Here is a 22,716-nt window from a genome sequence, read left to right as displayed (position 1 = left end):
TATACAATCCAAGTTCTTTTTCTTTCTAGAGTGCTGTCAGAAGTATTAATTGTGTCATGTTGGATATGATTTCAGTTGATCATGGAACACCCTAAGATATCTATAATTCATGAACTTGTGCTTCGGCTGTTACATACCCTCCTCTCAAAAGTTGTGAACCTCTGCAGGAAAGAAAGTCATAACTATTCTCCCACGACTGACATTCAGTTACTGAACTGTAGCACTGGTACTCATGAGCTTCTCATATAGAAATGTTTGAAAAACAGGTTGGAAACTCATTATAGAAATAGAATGTTTCAGAAGTTCTCAAGGTCCATTTTTCTCATGAAAGTTATGCTGTATTCTAAGGATAACAGACATGGGCAACGTTTTTTTAAACTTTCTCAATTGAAAGTAAATCGAATGAAACTGCTGACTGGTCAACTTTGCACATGTGCAAAACAGTGAGTACACCAATAGAGCTTTACATTGGAGAAAAAAACCATTTGATCTACTGGGTCTGTGTTGATTCCATACTAAAACAACAACTTGGATTTATATAGCACCTTTAACGTAGCAAAACGTCTCACAGTGCTTTACTTTTCAAACTGATTCCATTTCCTCAGTCTCTCCCCATTACCTCTGTATCTTCCTCTATTTCAACTAGTACTCGCGTTCTGTGAAACCCTGTCTCTCACTTCCTCATTTTTTATTTCAGTTGTGAGTATAGAAAAACTTAATTAAGAAAATTAGTGCTAATTGAATCGGTGAGTGACGAATTAACAAATTATCCTTTACTGAATATTTTACTTGTAATGGAAACTTTACCTATCAAAGTACTGACCAGTCACTCATCTTTATACAATTGCAAGTTACAGCTTTTTGAATACTCAGGTTATCAGAGGGCACCGATACTGTTAATGTATGATGCTGATTCTGTACCTGTCCCCAACTGTAAGTGGGAATTCCTGAAAAGCTATCATAAGATTAGGCATTTTTGCCTGCAGTAAATGTCAATATCTGATTACTTGGATAGATAAGTGGCATCACTTAGGAGGAGTTAAGATAGGCAGCCAGGAACAAATTTGGTGCAGAGCAAGGCAGTTCTTTGGAGTATGCGAGAAGGTAGGGTTTTTGCTGGTTCTGCAAAACAATGCGGTTGTAATCTTGCTGTGGCCTAGCTTCTTATCAGTGTTGAATAAAATTATGTTGTGCATGAATGAATTGTGCAGTTTTAATTTTCTGCTCTTGTCCTCTACAGGTGCCTTTTCCGGTACTCCAAGGTGAGGGTGTCGAATACCTGGGCCGTGCGGATGATGCTGTAATCGCCATCTCTAATTACAGACTGCATCTTAAATACAAAGATTCTTTAATCAATGTAAGCAGTACGTCATTGGATGCCATCCTGAATCTGTCATAATCTTGCAACAACTTAACCTGCCAGGTGCTTAGAATTTTAAGTGAATCAGATGGATTTTTGCACCTAATACCTAATTGAGCTGTTAGTCTTCTGCTCACAATCACCACCCCTCTGTTCATTCTCTTGTTAAGAGAGGGATCAGACTCTTCTTCGTTGAGCATTTATAAATGCAACCATTTTATTGAAAGAGAAAGGTATAGAGAGAAAGGTATGTTGAAGAGTAGGAAGGGAAGAAGAATTCCTTAGATGAAGAAGGAAAACTGGATAAATAATTTAAGTGGACTAATTCCGGCATGGAAACTGCACTAAGTTTATTATTTTGTTTAGATCAAGTTATAGTTTAGTAATGCATCTAATGAATTGATCTGTGGAATTGCCCCTGGATCAAAATAATGTATTTCCTGTATCTGTTGACCTCGCCTCCCATGCTGTAATTAGTGTTCTCTCCATCCTTTTTTTAAAAATCATTTTTTACTTTAAGCCCTTGTTATTCCCCACTGTTTCTGTGTGGCGCTGCTGCTTCTTTGTCTCTTTCTGTATACCACTCACACTTGCACTGACTCTCTCTTTCCCCTCCCCACCCAAAAAGGCCTAGTGGCAGAGTCCACACTCATCCTTTGCTGAGCACTCACACAGCCTGACCTCACTGCTTCTCTCAAGGTGACAGCCCCACTGTACCCTCTGAGGGTCTGGCACACAGCTCCCCTCCTGAATGAGCTCATTTGTATCTCACCAAAAATTTCCTTTTGAATATATGTTGCACTGCGTTTATTTTTTTCCATCTGAAAATACGAACATACAAATTAGGAGCTGGAGTAGGCCACTTGGCCTCTTGAGCTTTCTTCGCCAGTCACCAAGTTCATGGCTGATCTGATTGTAACCTCAGCTCCACATTTCCACCTACCCCCGATAACCTTTCACCCCCTTGCTTAGCAAGAATCCATCTACCTCTGCCTTAAAAATATTCAAAGACTCACAACCATCAGAGAAAATATTTCTCCTCATCTCTGTCTTAATTGGGTGACCCCTTATTTTTAAACGGTGACCCCTGGTTCTAGATTCTCCCACATCCACCCTGTCAAGACCCTTTTATGATTCTTTTATGAATCTTTTATGTTTCAGTCAAGTCGCTTCTTATTCTTCTAAACTCCAGCAGATACAAAATGAGCCTGTCCAACCATTCTTCATAAGACAACCCACCCATTCCAGGTATTAGTCCAGTAAACCACCTCTGAACAGCTTCCAACACACTTGCATCCTTCCTTAAATAAGGAGACCATTATTGTGCACAGTACTCCAGATGCGATCTTTCCAACACCCTGTATAACTGAAGCATAACCTTAATTCCCCTTGCAATCAACAATAACATTCTATTAGCTTTCCTAATTACTTGCTGTACCTGCATACTAACCAATTCATGTTGCAGGGTACCCAGATCCCTTTGCATCTCAGAGCTCTGCAATCTCTGCAACCATTTAGATAATATGCTTTTTTTATTCTTGCCAAATGGACAATTTCACATTTTCCCACATTATACACCATTTGCCAGATCTATGCCCACTCTCTTAACCTCTTCACAACTTACTTTCCTACCTATCTCTGTGTCATCAGCAAATTTAGCAACCATGCCTTCGGTCCCTTCATCCAAGTCATTTATATAAATTGTAAAAAGTTGAGGCCCCAACCCTGATCCCTGTGGCACACCACTTGTTGCATTTTGCCAACCAGAAAATTTATGCCTACTCTCTGTTTCCTGTTAGCTAACCAATCTACTATCCGTGCCAAAATGTTGGCCCCTACACCATGAGCTTTTATTTTCCACAATAACCTTTGATGTGGCACCTTATCAAACGCCTTCTGGAAATCTAAGTACAGTGCATCCACTGGTTCCCCTTTATCCCCAGCACATGTTTCTTCTTCAAAGAACTCCAATAAATCGGTTAAACATGATTTCCCTTTCACAAAACCATGTTGATTCTGCCTGATTGCCTTCAATTTTTCTAAGTGCCCTGCTATAACATCTTTAATGGCTTCTGACATTTTCCCTACGTTAGATGTTAAGCTAACTGGCCTGTAGTTTCCTGCTTTCTGTCTCCCTCCCTTTTTGAATAAAGGAATTGCATTGGCTACTTTCCAATCTAATGGAACCTTCCCAGAATCTAGAGAATTTTGGGAAATCAAAACCAACACATCAACTATCTCACTAGCCACTTCTTTTAAGACCCTAGGATGCAGTCCATCAGGACCCGGGAATTTGTCAGCATCAGCTCCAACAATGTGCTCAGTACTACTTCCTTGGTGATCATAATTTCCTTGAGTTCCTCCCTCCCGTCCATTTCCAGACTTACAGCTATTTCTGGAATGTAACTTGTATCCTCTATAGTGAAGACTGATGCAAAATACCTGTTCAATTCATCTGCCATCTTGTTATTTTCCCTTATTAATTCCCCAGACTCACTTTCTATCGGACCAACGCTCACTTTGTTAACGTTTTTAAATATCGTTCTTTGCTGCTTTTTATATTCTGTCTAATCTGACTGGCCACCCGTCTTTGCGCAATTATATAATTTTTCTTTAAGTTTGATACTATCTTTAACTTTTTTAGTTAACCACGGATGGTGGGTTCCACTCTTGGAATTTTGTTCTCGTTGGAATGTATCTATTCTGTATATTCTGAAATAGCCCCTTAAATATCTGCCACTGCATCTTTATTGACCTATCCCTTAACCTGCTTTGTCAGTTCACTTTTGCCAGCTTTGCTTTCATGCCCTCCTAATTGCCCTTATTTAAGTTTAAAATATTAGTCTTAGATCCACTCTTCTCTCCCTCAAACTGTAAAATTCAACCATATTATGATCACTGCTGCCTAAGGGCACCTTCACTATGAGGTCATGAATTAATCCAATTTCGTTGCACAATACCAGGTCTAGTATAGCCTGCTCTCTGGCTCCAGAACGTGATGTTCTAAGAAATTATCATGAAAACATGCAATGAACTCATCTAGGTTACCTTTGCCCCTCTGATGTTTCCAATCTATATGTAGGTTAAAATCCCCCATGATTATCGCCGTACCTTTCTGACAAGCACCCATTGTTTCTTCCTTTATACCCCGTCCTACCGTGTGGTTACGTTTAGGGAGCTTTTACACCACTTCCGCAAGTGACTTCTTGCTTTTATCATTTCTCATCTTGGCCCAAACTGCTTCTACATTCTGGTTTCCTGAACTTAGGCCATCCCTCTCTATTATGCTAATACCATCATTAATAAACAGAGCCACCCCTCCACCTTTTCCTAGCTTCCTGTCCTTACACTTTGTCCTCATTATGAAGCTCTGCACAGACATTTACATAAATATTTGCGGGCCAAGTTGTCAAACTAAGAAATGTCTTTAGAAAACTAAACCAAATGTTGGCTATCTCTTCATTAGACTGTAGCTGTTAGGTAGTGTTGGTAATCAGCGATAGGAAATGAGGCTGTTAAGGTGATGTTGCCCCATACTGAATACATTGACTGTTTTGAACTAGTCAACAAAATATGCCGTTTATTTTGCCTAAAGTAGGCCCGTGGTGCACCTGATGGCTAGCTCTTTCAGGAATCGGTGGTCTGGGATAGAGTAGGGAAGCTGATTTCAGGATGACATCATGCTAGTGCATCATAGATCTGGCCATAGTAAGCAAGATATCATATCCTGAAGTGAGCTGGAAACATTTTTAGATAAAAATTTCACTTGGTACTAAAAAGATTTTGCATTTGCTTTTGAATCTTTCTATTTGCCAGTTTTTGGACTGGCAGATAAAAGAACAGAATATTCAAGAACTTTCAATAGGAGATGAGGAAATCTGGTATGAGGAAACACAGCCACCTGTTTATCTTATGGGATTTGTGTTTCTGTTTGTTTAGTTATTGATGCCTCATTATTGAAAACTGAAGAGAATAAAGTTGCTGATTTATGATACAGATAGCAATTTTGCCTTTAGAGTGAGATGCTACTCTGTCAGATTTGTATTGTTTTGGTTGCATAACTGTCTGTGTAATTGCACCATGCAAGTGGCTGCTGGTGCATGGAGTCCGGTTATTCATGCTGACAGAATGGCTTGAGCTACTTGATTTGCCGGCCTTGGCTCAGTGAGACCAGTCTCATCTCTGAGTCAGAAGGCTGGACATTCAAGCCCTACTCAAGAGACTTGAGCACATAATCTAGGCTGACAGCAACAACTTGCATTTATATTGTGCCTTTAACATAGTAAATGTCCCAAGGCGCTTCACAAGAACTTTATTACCGAACATTTTACACTGGACCACATATGACGATATTAGGGCAGGTAACTCGAAGTTTGATCAAAGAAGTAGGTTTTTAATGAAGGGAGGTAGAAGTGCAACGAGGTTTAGGAAGGGAATTCCAGAGTGTAGGGCTTGATAGCTGAAGGCACTATCGCCATCGGTGGACAAAGGAAATTCGGCCTGCACGAGGCCAAAACTCGGAGCTCATAAAGGGTTGGAGGAGGTGACAGAGAGGGAGGAGCGAAGCCATGCAGGGATTTGAAAACAAAGATGATTTTAAAATTGAGACAGTGCTGGACCAGGAACTAGTATAGGCCAGCGAGCAAAGGGATGATCGGTGAATGTAACTTGTGTGAGCTAGAACATGGACAGCAGAATTTTGGATGAATTCAAGTTTATGGAGGGTGGATGATGGGAGGCCAGCTAGAAGACCATTGGAATAGTCGAGGTAACAGAAGCATGACTGAGAGTTTTAGCAACAAATGAGCTGAGAAGGGGAAGGAGAAGAGCAATATTACGCAAGTTGAATTAAATGGCCTTAGTGATGGAGTTGGATGCTCAGCTGAGGATCAAATAGGACGCAGAGATTGCGACTGATCTAGTTTAGCCTCGACGGGTGATTAGGGAGAGGAATGGAGTTGGTGGCGAGGGAACAGAGTTTGTGGCGGGTGCCAAAGGCGATGGCTTCAGTCTTCACAATACTTAGAGGAAATTTCTGTTAATTCAATACTAGATGTCAGATCAGCAGCATAACCAATCAGATGTGTTGGAGGGAATGAGAGGGGTGGTGGTAAGGTGGAGTTTTGTGCCATCAACATGAGTGTGGAATCTGGCGTGTTTTCAAAAGAGGCTGCCAAAGGACAGCATATTGATGAGAAATAAGAGGGAGCCAAGGATAGATGCTTGGGTCTCCAGAGGTAACTGTGTGGGGGCAGGAAGAGAAGCTATCTACGGCTATATTGGAGCAATAAAAATGAAACCAGGCAAGGGCAGACCCATTTAGGTAGATAATGGAGGAGAGGTGTTCGGAGGAGGATAGTGAGATTAATGTGTAAAAAGCTGCAGATGGATCGAGAAGAATGAGGAGGAATAGTGCACCACGGTCACGCTCACATAGGATATCATTTTTGGCTTTGATGGTCATTTTACTGCTGAGGCAGGGATGGAAATCTGATTGGAGAGGTTCATACATGGAGCTGTGGGAAAGATGGGCATGGATTCGGGTGGCAGCAACACATTCAAGGATTTGGATAGGAAAGGAAGGTTGAATAAAATAAAGGCAAAATACTACAGATGCTGGAAATCTGAAATAAAAACAAGAAATGCTGGAAGCACTCAGGTCTGGCAGCATCTGTGGAGAGAGAAGCAGAGTTAATGTTTCAGGTCAGTGACCCTTCAGAACTGACAAATATTAGAAATGTAAAAGATTTTAAGCAAGTAAAGTGGGCGATGCGGCAAAAGGTAACAAAAGAGGTGTTGATAGGACAAGGTCACAGAGAATAACTGACCAGAAGATCATGGGGCAAAGGGAATGTTAATGGTGTGCTGAAAGACAAAGCGTTAGTACAGAGAGGGTGTGAATAGACTGTACAGCACAAAGCACTCCAAGCACAAACAGTAAAAAAAAATTTAAAAACAGGAACAGTGGGTAGGCACAGTAGAAACAAACTAAACACACTAAACAAAAAACTAAAATAAAATAACCAAATAAAAAAAGAAAAAATAACTAAACATAAAAAGGGGGCGCCTGTCATGCTCTGAGATTATTGAACTCAGTTTTCAGTCGCAGGCTGTAGCATGCCTAATCGGTAAATGTGATGCTGTTCCTCAAGCTTGCATTGATGTTCGCTGGAACACTGCAGCAATCCCAGGACAGAGATGTGAGCATGAGAGTGGGGGGAGGGGCGGTTGTTGAAATGGCCAGAAACCGGAAGCTCGGGGCCATGCTTACAGACTGAGCAGAGGTGTTCCACAAAGCGGTCTCCCCATTGTAAAGCAGACCACATTGTGAGCAGCGAATACAGTATACTACATTGAAAGAAGTACACGTAAATCGCTGCTTCACCTGAAAGGAGTGTTTGGGGCCTTGAATAGTGAGGAGAGAGGAGGTAAATGGGCAGGTATTACACCTCCTGCGATTGCAGGGGAAGGTGCTGTGGGAAGGGGACGAGGTGGTGGGGGTAATGGAGGAGTGGACAAGGGTGTCGTGGAGGGAGATGGATTGGTAGTTTGCAAGGGGTCAGCGGTTGGCTTTCGAGGAATGATGATTGCAGATTTGAAAGTGGAGGGGGACAGTACCAGAGGAATAGGAACCGTTAATCATATCCGCGAGCATGGGGACTAGGAAGGGAAATTGGGCGGTGAGTGGTTTAGTGGGAATAGTGTTGAGAGAGCAGGAAGCGGGTCTTGTGGACTGTACGATTTTGGAGAAGGCATGAGCAGAGATAATAGAGAAACTAGATACAGCGCAGTACTGAGGAGGTGTGCTGCATTATCTGAGGTGTCATCTTTTGGGTGAGATGTTAAACTGTCTGGACATGTAAGATCCCATAGCACTGCGGAAAGAAGAGCTGGAGAGTTCTTGCATCTTGGTCAACATTTATCCCTCAACCAACACTTAAAACAGATCTCGTCATTTGTTTCATAGCTGTTTTTGGGAGCTTGCTGTGTGCGAATTGACTACCATATTTCCTACATTACAACAGTGACCACATTTCAAAAATGTTTCATCGGCTATAAAGCGCTTTGGCACATCCTGAGATCATGAAAGGTGCTATATAAATGCAAGTTATTCCTTAAAGATGATGAATGACATTAAAGTAACAACAGCTATGTATCAGATATATTTTGCAGGGATGAAGCAGAAAATGTAATTAAAAAGGAGCAGCATTACTATGAATTTCCCATTCTGTTGCAATAGGTACACGTTGACATGCAGCCTCTGGGCTCTAGGCTGTGGGTTGAGGGTGGTGTATAGTAGACTTGGCACCAAGTCGTGGATGTTGGTTGGTATGCAGTATCGTGGGCTTGCTCTAGTTCTGATTAGGTTGATTGTTGCCTGCTGCGCCTTGACATTAGAGCACAGCAAGTATTTTCAGTGTATAAGGTTCCTGCCTTTCTCACATCTGTTGTTTTGATTTCATTTTCCCCTTCTCTTTCCTTTTGTTCTGTTTTAGACCTTTCTACAGGGTGTGGACGGTGACATCTCAGTAAGTACTGTGTGTGTGTGTACTTCACTGCTGGTTAGGCATACAACCGTGTATCCAACACAGCTTGTGTGCATACAGTCTTGTCAAAGGTGTAGGCTTTAGGGTTTCACTACAATGATTTGTCACAAAGTACATAAACAGGAGTAAAGTGCGTCCAACACAACTACAAGAAACTTTGCAAGTGTGCACATCTTCATCCTCATCCCCATATGGATGACAGACAGACGTGTCATGCAGGTCCTGCCCTAATGAATATACAAACAGAAGCTCAGTGCTTCAAACACTTTCTTCTCCCATCTTTACTCCCTCACACTCTTGTATTCACATACTTATAGGTTGGCACTAACTAGGCAGTTTGCTGATACTCAGTAGATGTAATTCATGAAATGGGTAGCCATTAGGAGTGATCTGATCCGGATGTGTGCCTGGAGCTCTTGAGCAGAACATTGGGCAAAGTTGGCCATTAGGAAACCAGAGTGTTAGTCATTTTTTTTAACCAAGCATTGGCGAAAAATGTAGGGCACCACAGCATTAAGAATATCAGCCTAACCTGCATGAACCCATGTGCGGCACATTAATCCACTTTCAATATTGGTGCTTGGCTTCATTGGTGTTAAGATAATTAGAGCATGGTCAGTTTCATGCTTGGGTGTCAATCATAAGAGTTGACACAATTTTGTCTTCAGAAGTGTCATTATTATCTATGTTGCAAGAAAGAAACCAAGAGGTGACAGGAAAAACGGCAAATGCTGGAAATCTCAAATAAAAGCAGGAAATGCTGGAAGTACCATCAACATCTGAAAAAGACAGGTTAGCGCTTTTTTGAGGTCCTTTGTCAGATTTGCTATGCATTTTCTGATTTTATTGCCAAAAATTGCCATGTTCAGTTGGCTGGAGCTTATGTAGAAAGTCTTGTAATGGTTTTTCCTGGACTGAGTTCTGGTAAAGAGTACAATGGTGTCAACTGGAGTTGCTGGTAAGTTTCAGGTTGTGACAACTTTGCTCAGCAGAGCATAAATGAAATCTGACTGAAATGATACTTGGCTTCTCTCCAGAGCTGGCATTTTTCTTTGTGTCCCTATTATTCCAACCTGTTTAAGTGTTCTGCAGGATTTGGAGGCTTTATCACATTTAAATTTTGGCAGCCTTATCCATCCCAAAACCAAGCCACCTTGTTGGAGAAGCATAATATTAGTTACGTGACAGGGAAATTACCACACGACTAGCAGCTCTGTAGGAAACAGAAGGGCTCTGTTCAGGAAGCAGTTTGTTAGTGGCTATATTTATCAATTGAATGCCCATTTACAGTGATGGGGGAAAAGTTTAGGAAATTTGCATTCACACCTGATTTTGGAAAACCTCAAAAGGTGGTCTTTTGAAAATCTGTTGGATTTAGAAACATACCATTGATGCTGGCAAGCAGGTGCTGCTGAATTGTAGCTTGGTTCAAACACTACTGTTACAAATGAGTTAGTATCATTGTTAGTGTGTAGTGAGTTCAGTGTCTCATCATTTAGAAGGTGTTCCATGAGGGCTTACCATAATGACTATACTGCCAAACTAAACCAAATGAGTCCAGCTTGTTTGATGTGACACTACTCAAATGCAATACTATTCGTTGCTATAGTATTTCTGTATAATTACTGTTTAAGGCTGCTATTAAAAGTGATGTTTCTTGGCAGAGTTGATTACAGATTTCTCTGGTAACTGACATACATTTGTCTTGTTGTTACAGGTGCCTGTACGGCTTATTGAAGGTGTTGAGAGTCGGGACATGTTCCAGCTTCACATTGTCTGCAAAGATTCCAAGGTAGTCAGGTATGTTATGTCGCATTCAGTGATACTGAACTCAGGCAGCTGTGCCAGAGTATTAAAAAATAAAGGTAAAGCTCTGGCCCCTCTAACCTGTCAGACAAGGCTTTGTACATGCAGAATTCTGAACTCAAAGGTGAATAATCTACTCCAGGTTACATCTCTAACTGTGACTGTACAAATTCAAGCCTTAGCATTATAATCCTGAGCTGCTACTCTGAAACCAAAATCCAGTGCCGCTGGATATTGATGAATTTTCAGACAGATTGAATCATATTGGTGGGATGCTATTGAGGTGTAAACATGGTACACAAAATAAAAACGGGATTGCAGAGAAGAGGGATAATGAGGTGTAATCTGGATGTATTTGAGGAGTAGGTTACTGAGGTGTGTGCTGATGTACCAGGAAGAGGGGAGAATATACTGCTGTAAGCACGATGCAAACCTCATCCCTGACGGCTCCCATCCATTGACTTGAGCTTACATGCAAATTGTTTGTCATAGTAAACATTTCTTCAAAGCAAAAGCTTCACTGTAATGTTAAATGTTTATGTTTTAACAGCTTTCCTACTTGATATGAATACATCTGTTAAATGAAAGAAATAGAAGAATTAGTATTCTCAATCTCATTCACTTCAGTGTTGTAGGAGTCGGATTTTCTTTTCTTAGGGTATTTGCAAGAAGTACTGGGAAGAAATTGTGTTTTACTTGCTGGAGTAGAAGGCCCAGCATCAGTGGATCTAATTTTGAATCTCCATGTTTCCAGGGTCTAAGTTGGTTCATGGAGAAAAAATCTTGAGGATTTGTGTAGCCTGTGCTTATCTGAAAATGATGCTGTAAAACAGTTAATCATCGGCATTCAACATGCCTTACAGGCTCACCCCTGCTTTATACTCTTGAGTTTAGGGTAACTTTGGGGGAAATAATTGTGCATGAAGAATGTGCAGAGGCAGGAAAGTTGAGCATTTCCCTGAATATAGTTTCTCAATATCCCTCGCTTTCTGTTGCCTGGCATAATTCCTTGACCCTGGCACTAATTTGATCATATTTTGAATCAAAAAGCATCTACATCCTGCCCAGTTGCTAGAGTAAAGCTTTTCTCAGTCAATAAAAGACTCATCCATTGTGTTGGTGAGCCAGTTCTCCTGGGCACTCAGCAGGTCTGATGGACCTTTGGCTTGCGAGTAGCAAGAAATAAAACCCGGATGCAGGCTGGGAGTCTTTGAAACAGAAGAGCTCATCATTTAAATAAATGCTTGTAAAATCATATCCTTTTTTTTAAATTCATTCATGGGATGTGGGTGTCACTGGCCAGGCCAGCATTTATTGCCCATCCCTAATTGCCCTTGAGAAGGTGGTGGTGAACTGCCTTCTTGAACCGCTGCAGTCCATTTGGGGTAGGTATACCCACAGTGCTATTAGGAAGGGAGTTCCAGGATTTTGACCCAGCGACAGCGAAGGAACGGCAATATAGTTCCAAGTCAGGATGGTGTGTGACTTGGAGGGGAACTTGCAGGTGGTGATGCTCCCATGCATCTGCTGCCCTTGTCCTTCTAGTTGGTGGAGGTCGCCGGTTTGGAAGGAGCCTTGGTGCGTTGCTGCAGTGCATCTTGTAGATGGTACACACTGCTGCCACTGTGCGTCGGTGGTGGAGGGAGTGAATGTTTGTGGATGGGGTGCCAATCAAGCAGGCTGCTTTGTCCTGGATGGTGTCGAGCTTCTTGAGTGTTGTTAGAGCTGCACCCATCCAGGCAAGTGGAGAGTATTCCATCTCACTCCTGACTTGTGCCTTGTAGATGGTGGACAGGCTTTGGGGAGTCAGGAGGTGAGTTACTCGCCTCAGGATTCCAAGCCTCTGACCTGCTCTTGTAGCCACGGTATTTGTATGACTACTCCAGTTCAGTTTCTGGTCAATGGTAGCCCCTAGGATGTTGATAGTGGGAGATTCAGCGATAGTAATGCCGTTGAATGTCAAGGGGAGATGGTTAGATTCTCTCTTGGTTGGAGATGGTCATTGCCTGGCACTTGTGTGGCACGAATGTTACTTGCCACTTAACAGCCCAAGCCTGGATATTGTCCAGGTCTTGCTGCATTTCTACACGGACTGCTTCAGTATCTGAGGAGTCACAAATGGTGCTGAACATTGTGCAATCATCCGCGAACATCCCCACTTCTGACCTTATGATTGAAGGAAGGTCATTGATGAAGCAGCTGAAGGTGGTTGGGCCTAAGACACTACCCTGGGGAACTCCTGCAGTGATGTCCTGGAGCTCAGATGATTGACCTCCAACAGCCACAGCCATCTTCCTTTGTGCTAGGTATGACTCCAACCAGCGGAGGGTTTTCCCCTGATTCCCATTGACCTCAGTTTTGCTAGGGCTCCTTGATGCCATACTCGGTCAAATGCTGCCTTGATGTCAAGGGCAGTCACTGTCACCTCACCTCTTGAGTTCAGCCCTTTTGTCCATGTTTGAACCAAGGCTGTAATGAGGTCAGGAGCTGAGTGGCCCTGGCGGAACCCAAACTGAGCGTCACTGAGCAGGTTATTGTTAAGCAAATGCCGCTTGATGGCACTGTTGATGACACTTTCCATCACTTAACTGATGATTGAAAGTAGGCTGATGGGGCGGTAATTGGCCGGGTTGGACTTGTCCTGCTTTTGTGTACAGGACATACCTGGGCAATTTTCCACATTGCAGGGTAGATGCCAGTGTTGCAGCTGTACTGGAACAGCTTTGCTAGGGGCGCGGCAAGTTCTGGAGCTCAGGTCAACAGTACTATTGCCGGAATATTGTCAGGGCCCATAGCTTTTGCAGTATCCAGTGCCTTCAATCGTTTCTTGATATCACGTGGAGTGAATCGAATTGGCTGAAGTCTGGCATCTGTGATGCTGGGAACATCAGGAGGAGGCCGAGATGGATCATCAACTCGGCACTTCTGGCTAAAGATTGTTACAAATGCATCAGCCTTATCTTTCGCACTGATGTGCTGGGCTCCCCCATCATTGAGGATGGGGATATTTGTGGAGCCACCTCCTCCAGTTAGTTGTTTAATTGTCAACCACCATTCACGGCTGGATGTGGCAGGACTGCAGAGCTTAGATCTGATACGTTGGTTATGGGATCGCTTAGCTCTGTCTGTCGCATGCTGCTTACGCAGTTTGTCATGCAAGTTGTCCTGTGTTGTAGCTTCACCAGGTTGACACCTCATTTTGAGGTATGCCTGGTGCTGCTCCTGGCATGCCCTCCTGCACTCTTCATTGTACCAGGGTTGGTCTTCTGGCTTGATGGTAATGGTAAAGTGGTGGATATGCCGGGCCAGGAGGTTACAGATTGTGGTTGAGTACAGTTCTGCTGCTGCTGATGGCCCACAGCGCCTCATGGATGCCCACTTTTGCATTGCTAGATCTGTTTGAAATCTATCCCATTTAGCACGGTGATAGTGCCACACAACACGATGGACGGTATCCTCAATGTGAAGGCGGGATTTTGTCTCCACAAGGACTGTGCGGTGGTCACTCCTACCAATACAGTCATGGACAGAAGCATCTGCAGCAGGCAGATCGGTGTTGACGAGGTCAAGTATGTTTTTTCCTCGTGTTGGTTCCCCCACCACCTGCCGCAGACCCAGTCCAGCAGCTATGTCCTTTAGGACTCTGCCAGCTCGGTCAGTAGTGGTGCTACCGAGCCACTCTTGGTGATGGACATTGAAGTCCCCCACCCAGAGTATATTTTGTGCCCTTGCCACCCTCAGTGCTTCCTCCAAGTGGTGTTCAACATGGAGGAGTACTGTGTCATCAGCTGAGGGAGGGTGGTTGGTGGTAATCAGTAGGAGGTTACCTTGCCCATGTTTGACCTGATGCCATGAAACGTCATGGGATCTGGAGTCAATGTTGAGGACTCCCAGGGCAACTCCCTCCCTACTGTATACCACTTTGCCACCACCTCTGGTGGGTCTGTCCAGCCGGTTGGACAGGACATACCCGGGGATGGTGATGGCAGTGTCTGGGACATTGTCTGTAAGGTATGATTCCGTGAGTATGACTGTGTCAGGCTGTTGCTTGACTAGTCTGTGGGACAGCTCTCCCAACTTTGGCACAAGCCCCCAGATGTTAGTAAGGGGGACTTTGCAGGGTCGACGGGGCTGGGTTTGCCGTTGTCGTTTCCGGTGCCTAGGTCGATGCCGGGTGGTCCGTCCGGTTTCATTCCTTTTTATTGACTTTGTAGCGGTTAGGTACAACTGAGTGGCTTGCTGGGCCATTTCAGAGGGCATGTAAGAGTTAACCACATTGCTGTGGGTCTGGAGTCACACGTAGGCCATACCAGGTAAGGATTTCCTTCCCTAAAGGACATTAGTGAACCAGATGGGTTTTTACAACAATCGACAATGGTTTCATGGCCATCATTAGACTAGCTTTTAATTCCAGATTTATTAATTAAATTCAAATTCCACCTTCTGCTGTGGTGGGATTCAAACCCATGTCCCCAGAGAAATACCCTGGGCCTCTGGGTTACTAGTCCTGTGATAATACCACTACACCACCACCTACCCTTTCCACTATATCATAATAAAATGTATTAGTGTTAATCACATGGTACCCATCTTGGATTTCACAATGGTGTGCAGGTCGTAGACGTCTTGGTTAGTTGCTCTCTGTACCTCTGATATGTCTTGCTTTTTTTAATGAGGCGACTGATGACATTTTTAGAAGTGGACTGAAGTGAGTACTTCATTGTTCAGTCTTGCTCCTCCGCTTTGAGTTACAATGATGAACAGTCACAAGTTTCAGAGCTGTGTTTTCCTTCAGTCACAAATAGGTGCATGTATAGCAGCAAGTGCACCAGCTCAGCTGACAGGATAATGCAATGTCCAGGTGCTGCATCATGATTGTGTTACCTTGTAGTGTCACTTCAGAGACCACTACTGTCCTTGGGTGAGCAGACATGGATTATTTTGAAAATGTTTTCTCTTTCCATTTGTTTCCATACATTTTAAGTCGACTAGTGGAAGGAGGTATGATTAGATTTATAGAATTCTTTTCACGGTTCAGGCCCCTAAATCCAGGAACATCTGCTTTTTAGTTTCAGCTTTGTTACTTGTTTACAACACAAGGTAGGGGAAGAGCTTTGATTCCTGGAATTCCCTCAGGCCTCAGTTGAATATCTCTGGTAGAATACTTAACACACATCTTGATTGGGTTATCAGTAGATTATACCCCTCAATCAGTTTTTGTGCTATAAAAAAATCCAATAATTTGAATGAAAAAACATAAACAACACAGTAAAGTTGGCCTTTAGTAATTAAATTTTATTATCAGGTAACTTGTGACTTTGGATTCAGGGGTGCAGACTATTCACAACCTCAGCATCTCCTATTTGACCCAGAGCTTCTGATCACGTATCCGCTTCTTTATGTTTGTAATATTGCTTGTTTCCACCCTTGCCACAGCCCATCTGCCACTGAAATCCTTATCCTTTGCACCTCCATATTCAACTATTCCAATGCTCTGCTGGCTAGCTTTGCATTTCTTCACCCTTCATAAGCTTCAGGTCATCCAAAGTTCTACAGCCTGTATCTTACCCATAACATGTCCCTCTTGCCAATCCTCCTTGTCTTGCTGACCTGCATTTTCTCCTCTTTATGTAACCCTCTGCTCTGAGCTCTTCTTCCAACTCTGGCTTTTTGTTTATCCCTCCTCCCTTGTTCTCAGCATTGGTGGTTGCACCTTGAGTTGCATAGGCTCCACACTCTAGAATTGTTTCCCTAACCCCTCTTTGCCTCCATCTTCCCCTCTTATTAAGACCTTCCTTAAATTCCACTCTTTGACCTACATTTTGGCCACTCCTAATGTCTCCTTCCTTGGATTGGTGTATTTTTAAATTATGCTTCATTGCTTTGGAGAGTTTTTCCACTTTGAAGTCACTGTATAAATGTAAGTTTTTGTATAATGCCAAGTTGCCTGTTGGCTGAAGATGCAACCACAGGCAAAAGCTGAGGAAAAATGGATCATTTAGTGGATATGTCTGCTAACCTTACATTTGCAGGGTTTATTAGTGCAGCAGAGGTCTTTGTTCAGCTTTAGCAGTGGAGTCTAGATCAAATGAACTTTATTGGATGGCACACATCAAAATGGTTCCTGTAGCTACATTTTGCCTTTCTGGTCATCTGCCTCTTGCGAACTAAATATGTGGATTGTTTCCTGTCCAACATTTCTTTCTGAGAAGCACAGTGACACATAGACTAGGATATTTCTGTTGCTTAGGACATTCTGGAGGTATACTGCATCTTACACAGAATGTGAATAAAAGGTGTGCATAAATGATTTATCCACATTAAACTGGCCACTACATGCTCACCAGCTATATTCAGGACTCATTTCTCTGTGGATAATACTAAGCAAATGATTAAGCTACTGGAGTAGAAAACAATAGGTCTCCTCGATATGGGGCACCAGAGATAACGTATCCTCTCAAATATTTCACTTGTTTCATTAATTCACAAGATTTGATTTCCTGTAAACAATAACTAAGTAAAAAGCTGCACCAAGTCTTGCCTGAAGCAAATAAATGAATATTTTGGTGATGATGGGACTGGTTTCATCCAAGTAAAATATCTTGTTATTGAAGAGTCAGTTGTGATTTTATATATGGTCTCTCATTGTGTGAATGTCTGGATATACTAATCCTTCAGGTTAGTTTGACACGTTTGTGACAGCTGTCGCAAATTAAGTTGCACATCACTAAGAGATCAGAGTACAAATTGCTCAACTGACATTCAAATGAATAGCCGGTCATGTCAAACAGGTAAAGACTAACTGGTTCATGTAGCTTGTTCCATGCAATTATGGTGTACCATGATCCAGACATTTCCCTAGCCAACTGGAGCCATGCAGTTTTGTGGGAGAGGTGAAAAATCAGATGAAAACCCAGATCAATTAAGGAAAATTCCTCTGACAGCTTTAGGTGATCAAAACTATTCCAGGAGACAACATTTACCCTTGAGAGATCATAGGGTACCCACAAATGATGTGATTCTCCCCAGCCAGAAATAGATCCAGCTCTTTGTTGAAAGTAGACAGTGAGTCACTGTTCACCGCATGAACAGACAGCCTGTTCTGCAGGTCCGCTATTCTTCGAGAAAAGAAATACCTAACATCTAACCTAAAATGCTGCCCTTAAGTAACTTGTAGAAGTGGTCCCACATCAGGTTGACAAAAAAAGTGGCATTGTTAACATCAATGGCCATGTCAGCAGGATGGATTCTCCTGTCCTGAGTATGAGCAGCTACGGGCTAAATTAAAAAGCAGAACCTTAAAGGTTAATAATCTCTGGATTACTACCTGAGCCACGAGCAAATTGGCGTCGGGTAAATAAGATTAGGGAGTTAAATGCATGGCTCAAAGATTAGTGTGGGAAGAATGGGTTTCAATTCAAGGGGCACTGGCACCAATACTGGGGAAAGTGGGAGCTGTACCATTGGGACGGTCTTCACCTGAATCGTGCTAGGACCACTGTTCTGGCGAGCTGTATAACTAGGGCGTTAAACTAAATAGTGGGAAGGAGTGATCAGGTGAGGGGAGATGTGGTAAATTAAATTAGATTAGATTAGAGATACAGCACTGAAACAGGCCCTTCGGCCCACCGAGTCTGTGCCGAACATCAACCACCCATTTATACTAATCCTACACTAATCCCATATTCCTACCAAACATCCCCACCTGTTCCTATATTTCCCTACCACCTACCTATACTAGTGACAATTTATAATGGCCAATTTACCTATCAACCTGCAAGTCTTTTGGCTTGTGGGAGGAAACCGGAGCACCCGGAGAAAACCCACGCAGACACAGGGAGAACTTGCAAACTCCACACAGGCAGTACCTGGAATCGAACCCGGGTCCCTGGAGCTGTGAGGCTGCGGTGCTAACCACTGCGCCACTGTGCCGCCCAAAGGTGAAGTCCAAGGCAATAGAGCAAGATAGCAATAAGGGTAAGGAAAACAGATGTGGCAGGAGGAGCCAGAGTGTATAAACTGAAGTGTACCAGCAGATAAGGCCAGAATTTGCAAAAATAATAAAAAGACAACTAAAGGCTCTTTTTCTGAATGCGTGTAGCATTCATAACAAATTGGATGAACTGTCAGCACAAACTGAAATAAATAAATATGATCTGATAGCCATTGCAGCCATTGGCTGCAAGGTGACCAAGGCTGAGACCTGAATATTCAAGGGCACTTGACATTTTGGAAGGTCAGAAAGCTGGGAAAAGGTGGTGGGGTAGCTCTGTTAATGGCATTAGTATAGTAGTGAGAGATTTTTTTTTAAAATTCATTCATGGGATGTGGGCGACACTGGCCAGGCCAGCATTTATTGCCCATCCCTAATTGCCCTTGAGAAGGTGGTGGTGAGCTGCCTTCTTGAACCGCTGTAGTCCATTTGGGGTAGGTATACCCACAGTGCTGTTGGGAAGGGAGTTCCAGGATTTTGACCCAGCGACAGTGAAGGAACGGCGATATAGTTCCAAGTCAGGATGCTGTGTGACTTGGAGGGGACCTTGCAGGTGGTGATGTTCCCATGCATCTGCTGCCCTTGTCCTTCTAGTTGGTGGAGGTCGCAGGTTTGGAAGCTGCTGTCTAAGGAGCCTTGGTGCGTTGCTGCAGTGCATCTTGTAGATGGTACACACTGCTGCCACTGTGCATTGGTGGTGGAGGGAGTGACTGTTTGTAGATGGAGTGCCAATCAAGCGGGCTGCTTTGTCCTGGATGGTGTCGAGCTTCTTGAGTGTTGTTGGAGCTGCACCCATCCAGGCAAGTGGAGTATTCCATCACACTCTTGACTTGTGCCTTGTAGATGGTGGACAGGCTTTGGGGAGTCGAGAGGTGAGTTACTCACCTCAGGATTCCAAGCCTCTGACCATGCTGTTGCAGCCACGGTATTTATATGGCTACTCCAGTTCAGTTTCTGGTCAATGGTAACCCCTAGGATGTTGATAGGGGGGATTCAGCGATGGTAATTCTGTTGAATGTCAAGGGGAGATGGTTAGATTCTCTCTTGTTGGAGATGGTCATTGCCTGGCACTTGTGTGGCGCGAATGTTACTTGCCACTTAACAGCCCAAGCCTGGATATTGTCCAGGTCTTGCTGCATTTCTACACGGACTGCTTCAGTATCTGAGGAGTCACGAATGGTGCTGAACATTGTGCAATCATCCGCGAACATCCCCACTTCTGACCTTATGATTGAAGGAAGGTCATTGATGCAGCAGCTGAAGATGGTTGGGCCTAGGACACTACCCTGAGGAACTCCTGCAGTGATGTCCTGGAGCTCAGATGATTGACCTCCAACAACCACAACCATCTTCCTTTGCGCTAGGTATGACTCCAGCCAGCGGAGGGTTTTCCTCCTGATTCCCATTGACCTCAGTTTTGCTAGGGCTCCTTGATGCCATGCTCGGTCAAATGCTGCCTTGATGTCAAGGGCAGTCACTGTCACCTCACCCCTTGAGTTCAGCCCTTTTGTCCATGTTTGAACCAAGGCTGTAATGAGGTTAGGAGCTGAGTGGCCCTGGCGGAACCCAAACTGAGCGTCACTGAGCAGGTTATTGTTAAGCAAATGCTGCTTGATGGCACTGTTGATGACACCTTCCATCACTTAACTGATAGAGAGTAGGCTGATGGGGCAGTAATTGGCCGCTTGGATTTGTTCTGCTTTTTGTGTACAGGACATACCTGGGCAATTTTCCACATTGCAGGGTAGATGCCAGTGTTGTAGCTGTACTGGAACAGCTTGGCTAGGGGAGCGGCAAGTTCTGTAGCACAGGTCTTCAGTACTATTGCCGGAATATTGTCAGGGCCCATCGCTTTTGCAGTATCCAGTGCCTTCAGTCGTTTCTTGATATCAGGCTTCGTGAATCGAATTGGCTGAAGTCTGGCATCTGTGATGCTGGGGACATCAGGAGGAGGCCGAGATGGATCATCAACTCGGCACTTCTGGCTGAAGATTGTTGCAAATGCTTCAGCATTATCTTTCGCACAGATGTGCTGGGCTCCCCCATCATTGAGGATGGGGATATTTGTGGAGCCACCTCCTCCAGTTAGTTGTTTAATTATCCACCACCATTCACGGCTGGATGTGGCAGGACTGCAGAGCTTAGATCTGATCCGTTGGTTATGGGATTGCTTAGCTCTGTCTAGCGCATGCTGCTTACGCAGTTTGGTGCGCAGATAGTCCTGTGTTGTAGCTTCACCAGGTTGACACCTCATTTTGAGGTATTCCTGGCATGCCCTCCTGCACTCTTTGTTGAACCAGGGTTGGTCTCCTGGCTTGGTGGTAATGGTAGAGTGGGGGATATGCCGGGCCATGAGGTTACAGATTGTGGTTGAGTACAGTTCTGCTGCTGCTGATGGCCCACAGCACCTCATGGATGCCCATTTTTGCATTGCTAGATCTGTTTGAAATCTATTCCATTTAGCATGGTGATGGTGCCACACAACACGATGGACGGTATCCTCAATGTGAAGGCGGGATTTCGTCTCCACAAGGACTGTGCGGTGGTCACTCCTACCAATACAGTCATGGACAGAAGCATCTGCAGCAGGCAGATTGGTGAGGACGAGGTCAAGTATGTTTTTTCCTCGTGTTGGTTCCCCCACCACCTGCCGCAGACCCAGTCTAGCAGCTATGTCCTTTAGGACTCTGCCAGCTCGGTCAGTAGTGGTGCTGCCGAGCCACTCTTGGTGATGGACATTTTGTGCCCTTGCCACCCTCAGTGCTTCCTCCAAGTGGTGTTCAACATGGTGGAGTACTGATTCATCAGCTGAGCGAGGGCGGTAGGTGGTAATCAGTAGGAGGTTACCTTGCCCATGTTTGACCTGATGCCATGAGACTTCATGGGGTCTGGAGTCGATGTTGAGGACTCCCAGGGCAACTCCCTCCCTACTGTATACCACTGTGCCACCCCCTCTGCTGTGTCTGTCCTTCCGGTGGGTCTGGAGTCACATGTCGGCCAGACCAGGTAAGGATAGTAAATTTCCTTCCCTAAAGGGCATTAGTGAACCAGATGGGTTTTTACAACAATCGACAATGGTTTCATGGCCATCATTAGACTAGCTTTTTTAATTCCAGATTTATTAATTAAATTCAAATTTCGCCTTCTGCTGTGGTGGGATTCGAACCCATGTCCCCAGAAAAATGCCCTGGGTCTTTGGGTTACTAGTCCAGTGATAATACCACTGCGCCACCGCCTACCCTACCTTGATGACCTTGGTTTTAAATATCAAGATGTAGAATCAGTTTGGGGAGAGATAAGAAGTAGTAAAGGAAAGAAGTCACTGGTGGAAGTACGTTATTGGTCCCCGAACTATATCTACACTGTAGAACAGAGGATTGCAGGAAGAAATAATGGGGGCTTTTAAGAAAGGTACAGCAATAATCATGGATGATTTTAATCTACATATAGAATGGACGAATCAGATTGGCAAAGGTAGCCTGGAAGATGAGTTCATAAGGGTGTATTCGGGACAGTTTCTTAGAGCAGCCCTTTCCAGAGTCAACCAGAAAGCAGGCTATTCTAGACTTGGTAATGTGCAATGAAACAGGATTAATTCAAGATCTCGTGGTAAAGGAGCCTCCAGGTAGCAGTAATAATAACATGATTGAATTTCGCTTTCAGTTTGAGGGTGAGAACTATGGGTGTAAGACTAGTGTTTTAAACGTAATTTTTTAAAAATTTATTCATGGGATGTGGGCATCGCTGGCATTTATTGTCCACCCCTAATTGCCCTTGAGAAGGTGGTGGTGAGCTGCCTTCTTGAACCGCTGCAGTCCTTGGGGTGTAGGTGATGTTAGGAAGGGAGTTCCAGGATTTTGACCCAGCAACAGTGAAGGAGGAGGGGCAATATAATTCCAAGTCAGGATGGTGTGCAGCTTGGAAGGGATTTGCAGGTGGTGGTGTTCCTATGAATCTGCTGCCCTTGGCCTTCTAGGTGGTGGACATCACAGGTTGAAGGAGCCTTGGTG

The 22,716-nt window shown here is 43.9% G+C and overlaps 1 protein-coding gene across 7 annotated transcripts in view; it reads left to right on the top strand.

Moving 5' to 3' along the window:
* Window positions 1-22,716, top strand: part of mtmr4 (myotubularin related protein 4) — a 214,277-nt gene that overhangs the window by 99,134 nt on the left and 92,427 nt on the right. For 6 of the 7 annotated variants that reach the window (XM_068010247.1, XM_068010248.1, XM_068010249.1 and 3 more), the window contains 3 exons: window positions 1,241-1,357; window positions 8,857-8,889; window positions 10,625-10,707. In XM_068010247.1, the coding sequence (XP_067866348.1) occupies window positions 1,241-1,357; window positions 8,857-8,889; window positions 10,625-10,707 (233 nt within the window). The remainder of the gene's footprint in view (window positions 1-1,240; window positions 1,358-8,856; window positions 8,890-10,624; window positions 10,708-22,716) is intronic. The other variant, XM_068010245.1, reaches the window with a different exon arrangement.

The sequence above is a fragment of the Heterodontus francisci genome, chromosome 30 (genome assembly GCF_036365525.1).
Source record: "Heterodontus francisci isolate sHetFra1 chromosome 30, sHetFra1.hap1, whole genome shotgun sequence".
NCBI lineage: Eukaryota > Metazoa > Chordata > Chondrichthyes > Heterodontiformes > Heterodontidae > Heterodontus > Heterodontus francisci.
This window is presented reverse-complemented; position numbering and strand designations above follow the sequence as displayed.